Below are 11256 nucleotides of genomic sequence, written 5' to 3' on the forward strand. Positions count from 1 at the left end.
GGGCTTCCTGAAGATATCCGGGGTTCAGTCCAGCCCGGGCAGCCACACTATGGGTGTTTAATTCATATAAGAATGAAAGCATAATAAATACAGAATATGGCTGATTATCCCAGATGCCCAACTAGAAATTTTCCCCGAGAAGGGGCTGGGGATTTAGCTTAGCGGCAAAGCGCCTGCCTGGCAAGCGCAAGGTCGTGAATTCGGTTCCTGGTACCGGAGGGAAAAAAAAAAAAAAGAAACTTTCCCCGAGGACTCCCCTTAAAAGGAATAATTAATGGAGGTAAAAGCTAAAATCATTAAAATTTTAAAAAAGCAGAAATGATTGTACACCTACATTTTGATTCATTGAGGAGACCAAAAACGTAGACAGATTCCTTTCAGCAGCATATTTAAGGAAGGAGCCAGAATACAGACATACAATATTAGAGATTAGAGAGAAGATAAAATCACAGATAAAAATGAAATTGAAAGAATTAGATCAATAAAACTATGGCAACAAATGGGAAAAATCAATAGGAGTATAAATTATTACAGTCTCACTTCAAATTGGTCTCCACAAACATTACTTCCCACCCATATACTCACCAGTTCTCTGGAATGCGTACAGCAAGAGGTTTTCTTGCATTACCCTAATAATAAAGAATTTGCTCTCTGCTGCACAGATTCTATTCTAATGGGCTCTGTCTATTTTACAGGCAGAAATTTCAGCTTGAAGATTGAGATGGCTGCTGCGGAAATGTGTGTACTTCCTGATGTGGAATCTGACTATGCTGAGCTGGTTGTAGATGGAAAAAGTGTCACCCTTGGAGAGAAGGCTAGGAACAGCATGAAGGATTGCCAGCTGAGGAAATGCCAGCAACAAAGGATCCTAAGAGCTATATCTGCACTGCTGAAGCATGGAGGGGGAGTAGTCAGGGGAGAAACTGAAAATGAAGACTTCGTTTATAAACGAGATGGAATAGGACAAGATTTGGAAGCGGGTTTTTGTAATATTGTGCCAAATGTTAGAAAATACCTGGACTTCATGCAGAGAGGACTCATCTTTCAGATTTTTGTGAAGTCGAGTATAACTGATCGGAAGTACGGCACCTTGAGCACCAATTTGTACAGAAGGAATGTAACGCGAGTAGATGAAATGAATGAGGCTACAGCGATAGAGTTCCTCAAAGAACTGAAGAGAACTGAAGGAAGATCATATTCAACACCGACACTGCCTGCAGACAGGGCTTGTATTGACGAAAGTCACAATGAAGACTTGGCTGCTGAATTCTTTAATAGTAAAATACTTACAAAAAATGAACAGTTCTGCTTTACTGAATCCACTCATGTTGAATTTAAATTGTTCTTGACAGATAAGTTGTCACAACGCATTAAAGAGATGCTTCCTAAGTATGTCTCTGCATTTGCAAATACTGATGGTGGATATTTGTTCATCGGCTTAAATGAAAAGACACAAAAAATAACAGGGCTTGAAGCAGACAAGTGTGATCTCGTCAAGTTAGAAACAAAAATAGAAAAGTCCATTAGGAAGCTGCCTGTCTATCACTTCTGTAAGGAGAAGAAGGAGATAAATTACACGTGCAAATTCCTTGAAGTCCACAATGAGAAAGGACTTTCTGGATATGTCTGCGCGATCCGAGTAGAGAGATTCTGCTGTGCTGTGTTTGCTGAAGGACCCAATAGCTGGCATGTGAAAGAGAACTGCGTGGTGCAGATGACTTCTACGGAATGGATCGAGTTCATGATGAATGGTGAATCCACTTAAAGAAGGGGGGTTTACAATAAGGCTTCTAGGGTCGGGGGACAGTTTTCTCTTTGGTACTCGGACCACGACCAATAATCCTCAATTTATACCAGTTAAGTTCCTTTCTCTGGTTCGCTATCATCAGTGGTTTGCTACCTGCTGCTTTCTCCTACCCTATTAGAAGATACACTATGCAGCAAGCCATTATCTACTCTCAGTAACCCTGTGTTTTCATGAGCTTTCTGTCACAATGACAAATATTTGAGATAATCAGTTTAAATAGAGAAAAAGTTTATTTTGACTCACAGCTTTGGAGCTTCCAGTCCATAACCACTAAGCCATGTTATGTTAGTGACAACCTATAATGACAAGAAGCATGGAGCAGAGCAAACCTACTCACCTACAAGGAGGGAGGGAACAGAAGAGGAAAGAAAAGGTGCCAGGTTCCCATGATCCATTTTAAGGGGATAGGAAGGAAAAGGAAGAAGCTGTAGCCCCCTAATCTTCTGCAGTGGAGTTCTGAGCCCCCAGCAGAATTGTCTGTTATCCTCTGGTTAGAAATGCTGTACTTTTTCTAAGACATCCCACTAGATCCCTCCTCCTAAAAGTGCAAACAACTCCCAATAGTGCCATCTCAGAGAGCAGTCCTGCACCAGGTAAACCTTTGGATGACATTTCACATCCAAACTAGCGCATTCTACCCAGATGTCCCCAAAATTGTTCTCCATTGCATAAAGCAAGATGCATTTAGTCCATTCCCAAGAGTCCTAAGGTCTTCATGGTCTTGACTTTGCTCCAACTCTAAGTGTAAAATCTCCTCTCAGACTCAATGCAAACTCAGTTGGCAAGTGTCTCTAGGAAAAAAAAATGAAAATTCATATTTACGTGATATAATGATGGGGTACACATAATGTAAATATTCCCACTTCTAAGGAAAGAATAGGAAAATAGCAAAGAGTTGCAAGACCAAAGCAAAACCAAAACTCAACAGGGCAAACATTAGATCTTAAAGTCTATGTCCAGTATCAGAAGCATACTGTCCTTCTGGCTTTGCTGGTTGCAGTACACATGAGCACTCTTATGCTCGCTTTGCATGTGCCTGCAGTTTACCTAGGCAGACGTCTTCATTGCTGGCCCCTGTTCCTACCTGGCATCTCCACCACAGCTTTGATTTCACTCTCGTGGCTCTATGCATTGCTCTCTTGTGCTACCTGTGGGACTCAACAATGCTTCACACTGTGTGGCCTCCCAGGATTTCCCTTGAAATCTTGCTGGAAGCACGCATGATCCTGTAACTCTTCATGCCTGCTGGTTTCTATGGGGATGATGCCAAGATATGCCGCCTGGGCAGCCTGTGCCGAGTCCTCTGGAACCACAGCTGCAGCTGATTGTGAGTGCGCTGCCAGCTGAATTCAGGAAAATAAACTCCAAGGGAAGCAGTTCCTTCAGTTGTCGCAAGTGGGCAGAGTGACACAGGGCCCTTTTCTCAATATAAATTGTTTGAATCAAATTTCATTTTGTGAATTTCTGAGATGTCCTCCAAACATCTTTCCTATCATCCCTGTGTGAAGCACTGGGCTTCTTTTATGGGTAGTAATCTCTTTGTCAACCTGTACTCCTTGCCTAAAACTTTACATATGCTACTTTTTTGGCCAAAGTGCAAGTTTTTCAAATCTTTCTGGTCTATTGCTTTTTGGTCCTAATTGTCCTTGTAAATGTGGTTAAAAGTAGCAGGTAACACCCATGCCACTACCTGAGAGCTCTACTCCCTTGAAATCTCCTCCACCGTATGAACCAGTCGAGATCTCACCTCTAAGTTCATCCTCCCAACCAAGTCCAAGCCATGGACCAAATGCATTCAAATTCTTGGTCACAATGTAGTGAGAATGAACCCTTGTCCAGTTTCCATCTGAAACCACATTGTCATAGCCTTTGTTGTCCATCTTCCTACCAGCATTGTAGTCCTCTGAGTATCCAGCAGAACTTCCTTTTAAGATTCACAGATGGCATTCCAGGCATTTTCTAGGCCACTTCTTCAAACTGTATTGCATAAATCAATCCTAAAGTCTTCTGAGCCCACCATGGTGGCATATACCTATAATCCCAGTATTCCAGAGGCTCAGGCAGCAGAATCACTGTAAGTTCAAGCCAGCCTGGGCTACAAAGTTAGTTCAAAGTCAGCCTGAACTGCATAGCAAAACACTGCCTCAAAAAGTCAAAAGAAAAAAAAAAAGGCTTCCACACCATGAAAACAGATATGGCCCTAAGCAGTGACCCAACTTCTCACTGCCAATATCCTGTTAATCAGCTCTCTCTCACTCTAATACCTGAGACAATTAGCTGATACAAGTTAAGTTTTATTTTGGCTCACAGTTTTGGAGGTCCTCATCCATGATCGATTGGCTCCATTGCTTTAGGCTTGCGGCGAGGCAACGGAGAATGGGGGAGCACATGCTGGAACAAAACTGTTCACCTCGTGGCAGCGGAGTGAGTGATAGTGAGAGGGAGGGGCCAGGGGCCTGTCATCCTCTCCCCTGAACACCTCTCACTAGGATCCATCTCTTGAAGGCTCCATCACCACCCAGGAGAACCATCCTAAAGAGCCAGCCTTTGCTCCATGGAGCTCTGGGAGAGCACATGGGTCTTTGGAGGTGGAAACAAAAGCTTCCTCCCTAGTACAAAGTTCCTCTTAACCGTAGATATTTCTTCCCTACCACCTTTCCATTCATATTTTGGTAAAGACAGTTCAAGCCTTTTTCCTGTCCATTCCTGCTCCTCTACTACGCCTCCTCCTCCTTCTCCTCTTCCTTCTTCTTTCTCCTTGAACTCAATTTCAGCAATTGCCTATTTCAGAAACACCAGCATCTTTTCTTTGTTCCTCATCTTTCCTTACTTCCTTCTCATTTACCCTTTCCCTTTAAAATTCTCCCTCTTCTTCTGACTTTTGTGAGACAAATATAGCCCTCCATTTGATTCATAAGAAAAGAATAATGCTGGTATTTTATCTGGTTTTGGAAGCAATAATCTTCGCATGAAGTGAGACTAGCAGTAGCAATTTATGAAATCTCTGAAAATACAAGCTTCTTTCTCAACTCTGCATAGAGTTCAGCAATTATGTCTCGCAATTTTAACTGGTTTTAGTAATAACTGGTTTGCTTATATATTATTATTTATTCACAGATTAGAATCAATATTTTTATGCTTATTTCATTGCAAATTTAGAGTGCTGGTAACAACCAAAGTTAATTCTACAATTTCTATCTGAACTAGGAATCTAATTACAATATCAAACCAAATTTCTTTGGGAAAACAGGGCCAGCTCTAGGTAGACTTTTAATAGCTATGTACTAGTTAGCTGACATCTTCCATGTGCCACATTAAATGTATGATCTTTATTTTCTAAGATTTTTCCAGGCCTTTGGGAAAACTGACCAGTCGAGCAACTGAGTTACCACGAATTATGGCCTGGAGTGTGGCCATTTTTAAGAAGTGGAGAAGTCTACTGCGGAGAAGTCAGCCTCCAGGTTGTTTAATTCTGGCTTCTTTAGGTTGTTGTGACCACGTTGAAGCCTCCTTGCTTCAAGTCAGCTCTATCCTGCCATGTGTTACCAGACCCCACTTTTGTGTTTGTGGGAAAACTTTGGTGTTTCTAGTTATTGAATCTGTCAAATTCCCATCCTAATTCTGTGGAATTTGATTAAAATTTCTAGTGTAACAGCAGACACATAACTTGAAAGTAAAAGAAACAAAAATCAGATGAGTGTAACCAAAAATAAGGCAGACTACACATGCCCTGAGGTAGGAGATTGAGAGCTAGCTTCAGCTATGCCTGTATTCAGTTATTGAGGAAATGCCACCAGTCCTGAACATCTCCCAGTTGTCTGTTTTTGTTGTTGGTGACGATGGAAAGCTGAGTTAGTTCTCACTTTCTGTGTGTCGTAGTTTTTTCACTGCTGAGAAAAAATACCCATCATCCAAAGTTACAAGAGGGAAGATTTGTTTCAGCTCACAGTTTGTAGAGGTTTCAGTTCATAGTCAGATGGCTCCCAGGAGGACATCCTGCGACAGGCACATGGCAGAGGAGAAACAGTCTACAGCAAGGCAGGCAGAAGCAGCTGCAAGAAAGGCTCTATTTCCCTCTTATCCCATCCAGGCTTCAAGCCTTTTGGATGGTGTCATCCACACCCCGGGTAGCTGCTCCATTATCCACACCAAGAACTATGCTAAACCAATCAGTCCACTAATTTACTTATAATACACTCTTAATGCAAGTATCACACGCTCTAGATCCAGCTACCTCTAAAAAGCCGTATTTATGAGTCTAAGAGGCTTTGGGGGGACATGTAGATACAAACCATAGCACTGTTATATGAACAATGTTATATTTAATATTCTTATTTAGCCTTCTGGTTCATATGTGCAAGAGTTTCTCTTGAGAGCACACGTAGGAATAAAATTACTAATGGAGGAGGTATGTGAATATTCAGGTGCCTTTATACTGACATTTTCCCATAATTTACACAGGCCATTTCACTCCCATCTGCAATATATTAAAAATGTCCTATTTCCTGCAGGTATCAAGCTTTATTCATCTTTCTGCTTCTCTTCCTCCTCTTTGACTTTCTAAGCAGTCATATGGGTACAACAAAGTATCTCTCTGTGGTATGCGCAGCTTTGGTTATTAATTTTGTCCTGCATCTTTTCATACACTTGTTGGCTCTACTGGCCAATGCCATGCCATGTAAAATATACTGGGAGCAAAATCAGAAGCGAATGTGGGGTTACTTCCTGTGCTTCCTCCCTAACGTAGGTTTTCCCTTTTTAAGTACTGGTGGTATTCGCTGCTGTCCAGTTCTTTAAATGATTGCTTGGCATATGTTGTACAGCCTTGACAGTTCCTTTTTCCCAGTGAGTGCACTGACAGTATATAAGCTATTTTGTTATGGTCTACATGGGACCTCCTCAGTGTTTCCTTTTTGTAATTTGTTGGCATTATTTCTACATCTAGTGCTATTGAGAAATGTGATATATACTCCAAAACCCATCTATCGTGAACTGTTCTTGCAACATGAAGGACTTGAACAGTCAGTACGTAACGAAATGGCGCCTTTCAGAAAAGGTATCCTGATCTTCTCTAAGAGCTGGTCTTTGGATCTGGGCTTGCAAAGGGAGGAAGATGTCATCTGTGAAGTACTTCTAATTCCCATGAGCAGCCCACCAGTCTTGTACACCTTCTTCAGGATAAAAGAGGCTACAGAAGACAGCACTACCAAACACGAGACCGTGAAGAAGTTACAAGGCTACTGCAAACAAACTGCCCGCACTTTAAAAGAGAAGCTGGTAATAGATGGTGGTTACGGTGATAAAATGTTTATCAGGCTGAAGAGCTTCTTCTTGAGTCCTGAAGGCAAAGCAACATTGTTCTATGATGATTTCAAAGTACCTTACCCTAAATCCTACTATTGTATAACCACTGAAATTGTGACAAAATTCCTGGAGGCTCTTTATTGCCTTCCATTGCGTAACGAGTTTGCCTCTGAGATAAAAGTCATTATAGATCATGTTCAGAATAGTCGTTATAGATCATGTTCAGAATAACGACATAGAGCTCTGAGATAAAAGTCATTATAGATCATGTTCTGATCTTCCTGGCACCTTTACTGCCAGGAAGATATAATTCGTATGGAGTCTCATGGCCTCAGCTGAGATGAAAAACGACATAGAGCGCAGAGCTCTCCCGAACCATAGAAAATGGTTTTCTCTATGAAAGTGTCTTTTCTTCCGTGGCCCGGTGTGGGGATGCACGCCTGTAATCCCAGCATTCAGGAGGCTGCGGCAGGAGGATCATTGCGAGTTTGAGACCAGCCTGGCCTGCAAAGTGAGCTCAAGCCCAGCTTGAGCTACATAGCGAGACCCTGTCTCAAAAAGACAAAAAGAAAGATATTTCATGATTTTACAATGACATTCTTTAATTCTGCAAAACATGCCTGTGAAAACTTTCCAAGATCAGCAACTTGACATGATGCTGGAAAAGAAAGGGCTATTAGTCAGCCTCTCTACATAGTTTGTGGCTACATTTTTCTCAGGAATAGAAGATGGCTAGAGAGCTGAATTTCAGGGAAGCAACTGACCTGCAATAAGAGAACTGCAAAAATGCCAAGTAAATAATAAGTCCCTTGCCATTCCTTCCAGCTGATGAAAGTGTCAGTGCTCATAATGAGTTATAAAGTTGCGTTTGCCAGTGAAGTCACTGACTAGTTGGAAGATAATTACACAGACCATATGGGAAGACAGTGTGTTGCCAATCAGTCACCCTCCTTACGCATGCCACTTTGTGGTTCTTATATGTTCGAATGCCTGAGGAACAGATTTCCACAGGCTCCAAACAATGTAGAAGTGAGGCACCGAAGTTCGGGAAATCTGAAAGGAAATGCTTATGTTGATTTATACAGAACACAGAATTTTGAAAAGAGCAGCAACATATAGAAATGAATGAAATGTATTTTCGGAGGATGCCTTTAATGGAAAACCTCCATGGAGTGCTCGAGTTCCCCACCCAGCACTGTGGCACATGGATGCAAAAGAAAGACAGAGAGGATATTTTGCAGTTGAGGAGCTCTGGGATGACCAATGTTCTCTGTGGAACAAAAGGCCATGAGTTAAAAAACTCACGGCTTTTATTGGTATCAATCAGGGAGGTGGGAGGGCGTCAGGACAGAGTGCTAGGGCAAAGAAACTTGGCAGGCACAGGCTCTAAGAAAAATCAGAGCAATTTTGTACCAGGCACAAAGGCTATCTAATTAGCAATGCAATAGATAGTTTGATGTGTGCAAGGCTGGCACCTTTACTGCCAAGATGATATAATTCGTACGGAGTCTCATGGCCTCAGCTGAGATGTTATCACGTATCGTAGCCCTGGAATCTCACAGGCTCTTGCTTGAACCCTCATTGCAGCCATTAGCGGGGGGGGGGGGCATTTTCTGTCAGCGTGCTTTAATGAGGCAAGTTGATGGCTTGGTTGGAAGTGATCACATTCTTTTAGCCTTTTAAGGGAACACCTGATTCAATATAGCCAGCTCTGCATATCTCGGTGAATAGGGCTGAAGTAAAGGTCAGGGAAAGATGGAGGCAAGGGACTTCATTTCTCCAGAGAGTGCAGTTTTTTGGTCTTCCACAACTCCCTTAAGCTAAAAGAGGAAAAGCATCTATTCATTACAAGAAAATACTTTGAAATGTATTTTTGTAAATATAGCTCCACAAACACACATTATCACAGCATTGACTTTGCTTGTAAGCATTGTGTATACATAAAAATCTCAACATTTTCTCTATATAATGAACAAATGTCCTTTTGTATACCCCTATTTTGAAAGGATACCATCTGTGGAGATTATGGCTCTTTGGTTGACTTTTGACTTCCCCAATACTGGGTATTAAACACAGAGCCTGGACTCATACTAGGCAGATGCTTTACCAGTGAGCTTCATCTCCAGACCTTCTTAAAATTTTTATTTTGAGTCAGGATTTTGCTAACTTCCTCTGACTGAGCTCAAACTTGCAATTCTATTGCCTCAGTCTTCCTGACCCTGATTTTTAGTCAATTTTACATGCAGTGATGACTGACTGTGGTTTTTGATGGATGTTATCAAAAGATGTCCGTTGTTCTTTAGATTTTTCAGAAAACTACAGTGATAAGTTGTGTGCACATTATTGCAAATCAAAATCTGCATTTATATATTCTGGTTGTTGATTTATTTCTTCAAGAATACTATTTATCTGTTCATAATTGTTATACTCATGTAATGGTCAGTAGTATACCTGCGTGTTTGTGCATGTCGAACTGTTATCCTTTACCATTATACAATGTAAAATGGCCATTGACATGTTCTGTAAGTTTTTATATTTCTCAAATAAATTATTTTAGAAATATGTGAACACTGACTTTTAGGGAACTCATTTCTTCTAGGATTCTATCAACAGAATTTTAACCTTTTGCGATGTTAGACTTTAGGGATCTTGAGCCTTCTGGATAATGATATTCAGAACTAGGGCCCAGACTACAGTGTACAAGGAAGATATAGCTATCCTAAATGAGTCCGAATCAAACAGATGAACTGCAAAGCGTGAGGAAGAAAGTGAAAGGACTGAAAGGATCAATTCAAAAATATAGTCAGAAATTTCAACATTTTTCTATCAATACTTATTTAGACCAGTATACAAAATATCTGCAAGCAGAGAGAGGAATTCAACACCATCAGTGGACAAGATCTAATTGACAATTATAGAACACACCACTCCACAACTGTAGAATATCTATTATTTTCCAAAGCACGAACCATATACAAGCATATATCATCACCTGGGCCATAAAACAAGCTACCACAAACTTTAAAGACTTGAAATTATGCACTGAATTTTATGACAAACATGGAATCAAACTAGAAATCCAAACAGAAGATACCAGAAAACTCTCCAGACACTTAGAAACTAAAGACATACTTCTAAATAATCCATAGATACCTTCAAAGTGGCTTCTCCTGAGAAGCCACTTTGAAGATATCAATATGTAGTACAACAACCATTGTTAATTCCCTACCACTTTGTAACTCCGTATTGTCTGTACTGTTCTTTTGCTATGTTGTAAAATCTTGTCTGTCTGTTAATGTTTTCCTCCTTTTATTCAAAAAAAAAAAACTACAACCCAGAACCCACTTATTTATAGCAAAGTGGCAACACTGCAATTAAACCTGAATGCTGGTTTTAGTTTAAAAAAAATTATACATTAACATCTTTTGTCTTAAAGAAAAATACAGTAATACGTGTCCCATAGGTTCACCACCGCTGTTACAGATGCATCTTCATTTCCTTAAATAAATTTGCTTTAACTACACATTTGCATGCTTATATCTGGAAATCTGAACAACTAATTTGAAGACAACAATATGCAATATAACAACCATTGGTGAATTCCTACCATCTTGTCTAGTGAAACTCTATCATTTCTAATGTTTCTTTTGTTTTTATTTTTTATTCTCTTTAATGGTTTGATCAATCTTGCATTCTTACATCTGGTAATCTGAGCAACTTCGTTGAAGATAACAATATGCAATATAACAACCACTGTCAATTCCTATCATTTTGTTCTGAAACCCTGCATCATGTTCATTGTTTTTGCTTTGTTTTGTTTTTGTCTACATTGTTGGTATTTTGCTATTGTTCTTTTTTTAATTGAAATATAAATAAATAAATAAAATTGAAAAAAAAATCCATAGATTAAAGAGCAAGCCTGAAGGAAAAATTTTTAATTATTTCAAGCAAGAGAACATAAGAATATATCCAGATTTGTGAGAGATAGGTAATAAAAGTGATGAGATGAGCTATTTTGGCTTATATCTAGATGGCCCTCCAAACCTCATGTGCTCATAGGTGGGGCTTCGGGGAGGTGCCAGATCATAGTCTGTGAGACTGGATTAGCCCTTGGGTTGGTTTAGCATGGTTCTGGTGGCTAAAGG

At 40.3% G+C, this 11256-nt stretch overlaps 1 protein-coding gene across 2 annotated transcripts in view; it reads left to right on the forward strand.

Annotated features, from left to right (window-relative positions):
* LOC102013933 (schlafen family member 12-like) overlaps window positions 1-7619 on the forward strand; it is a 29549-nt gene extending 21930 nt beyond the window's left edge. For both annotated transcript variants that reach the window (XM_013503416.1, XM_013503415.1), the window contains 3 exons: window positions 696-1751; window positions 5149-5268; window positions 6753-7619. In XM_013503416.1, coding sequence (XP_013358870.1) covers window positions 722-1751; window positions 5149-5268; window positions 6753-7342 — 1740 coding nt within the window. In that variant the 5' untranslated portion in view covers window positions 696-721 and the 3' untranslated portion in view covers window positions 7343-7619. The remainder of the gene's footprint in view (window positions 1-695; window positions 1752-5148; window positions 5269-6752) is intronic.
* Window positions 7620-11256: the final 3637 nt, after the last annotated feature.

The sequence above is a fragment of the Chinchilla lanigera genome, unplaced genomic scaffold (assembly GCF_000276665.1).
Source record: "Chinchilla lanigera isolate Chin_1 unplaced genomic scaffold, ChiLan1.0 scaffold00080, whole genome shotgun sequence".
Taxonomy (NCBI): Eukaryota; Metazoa; Chordata; class Mammalia; order Rodentia; family Chinchillidae; genus Chinchilla; species Chinchilla lanigera.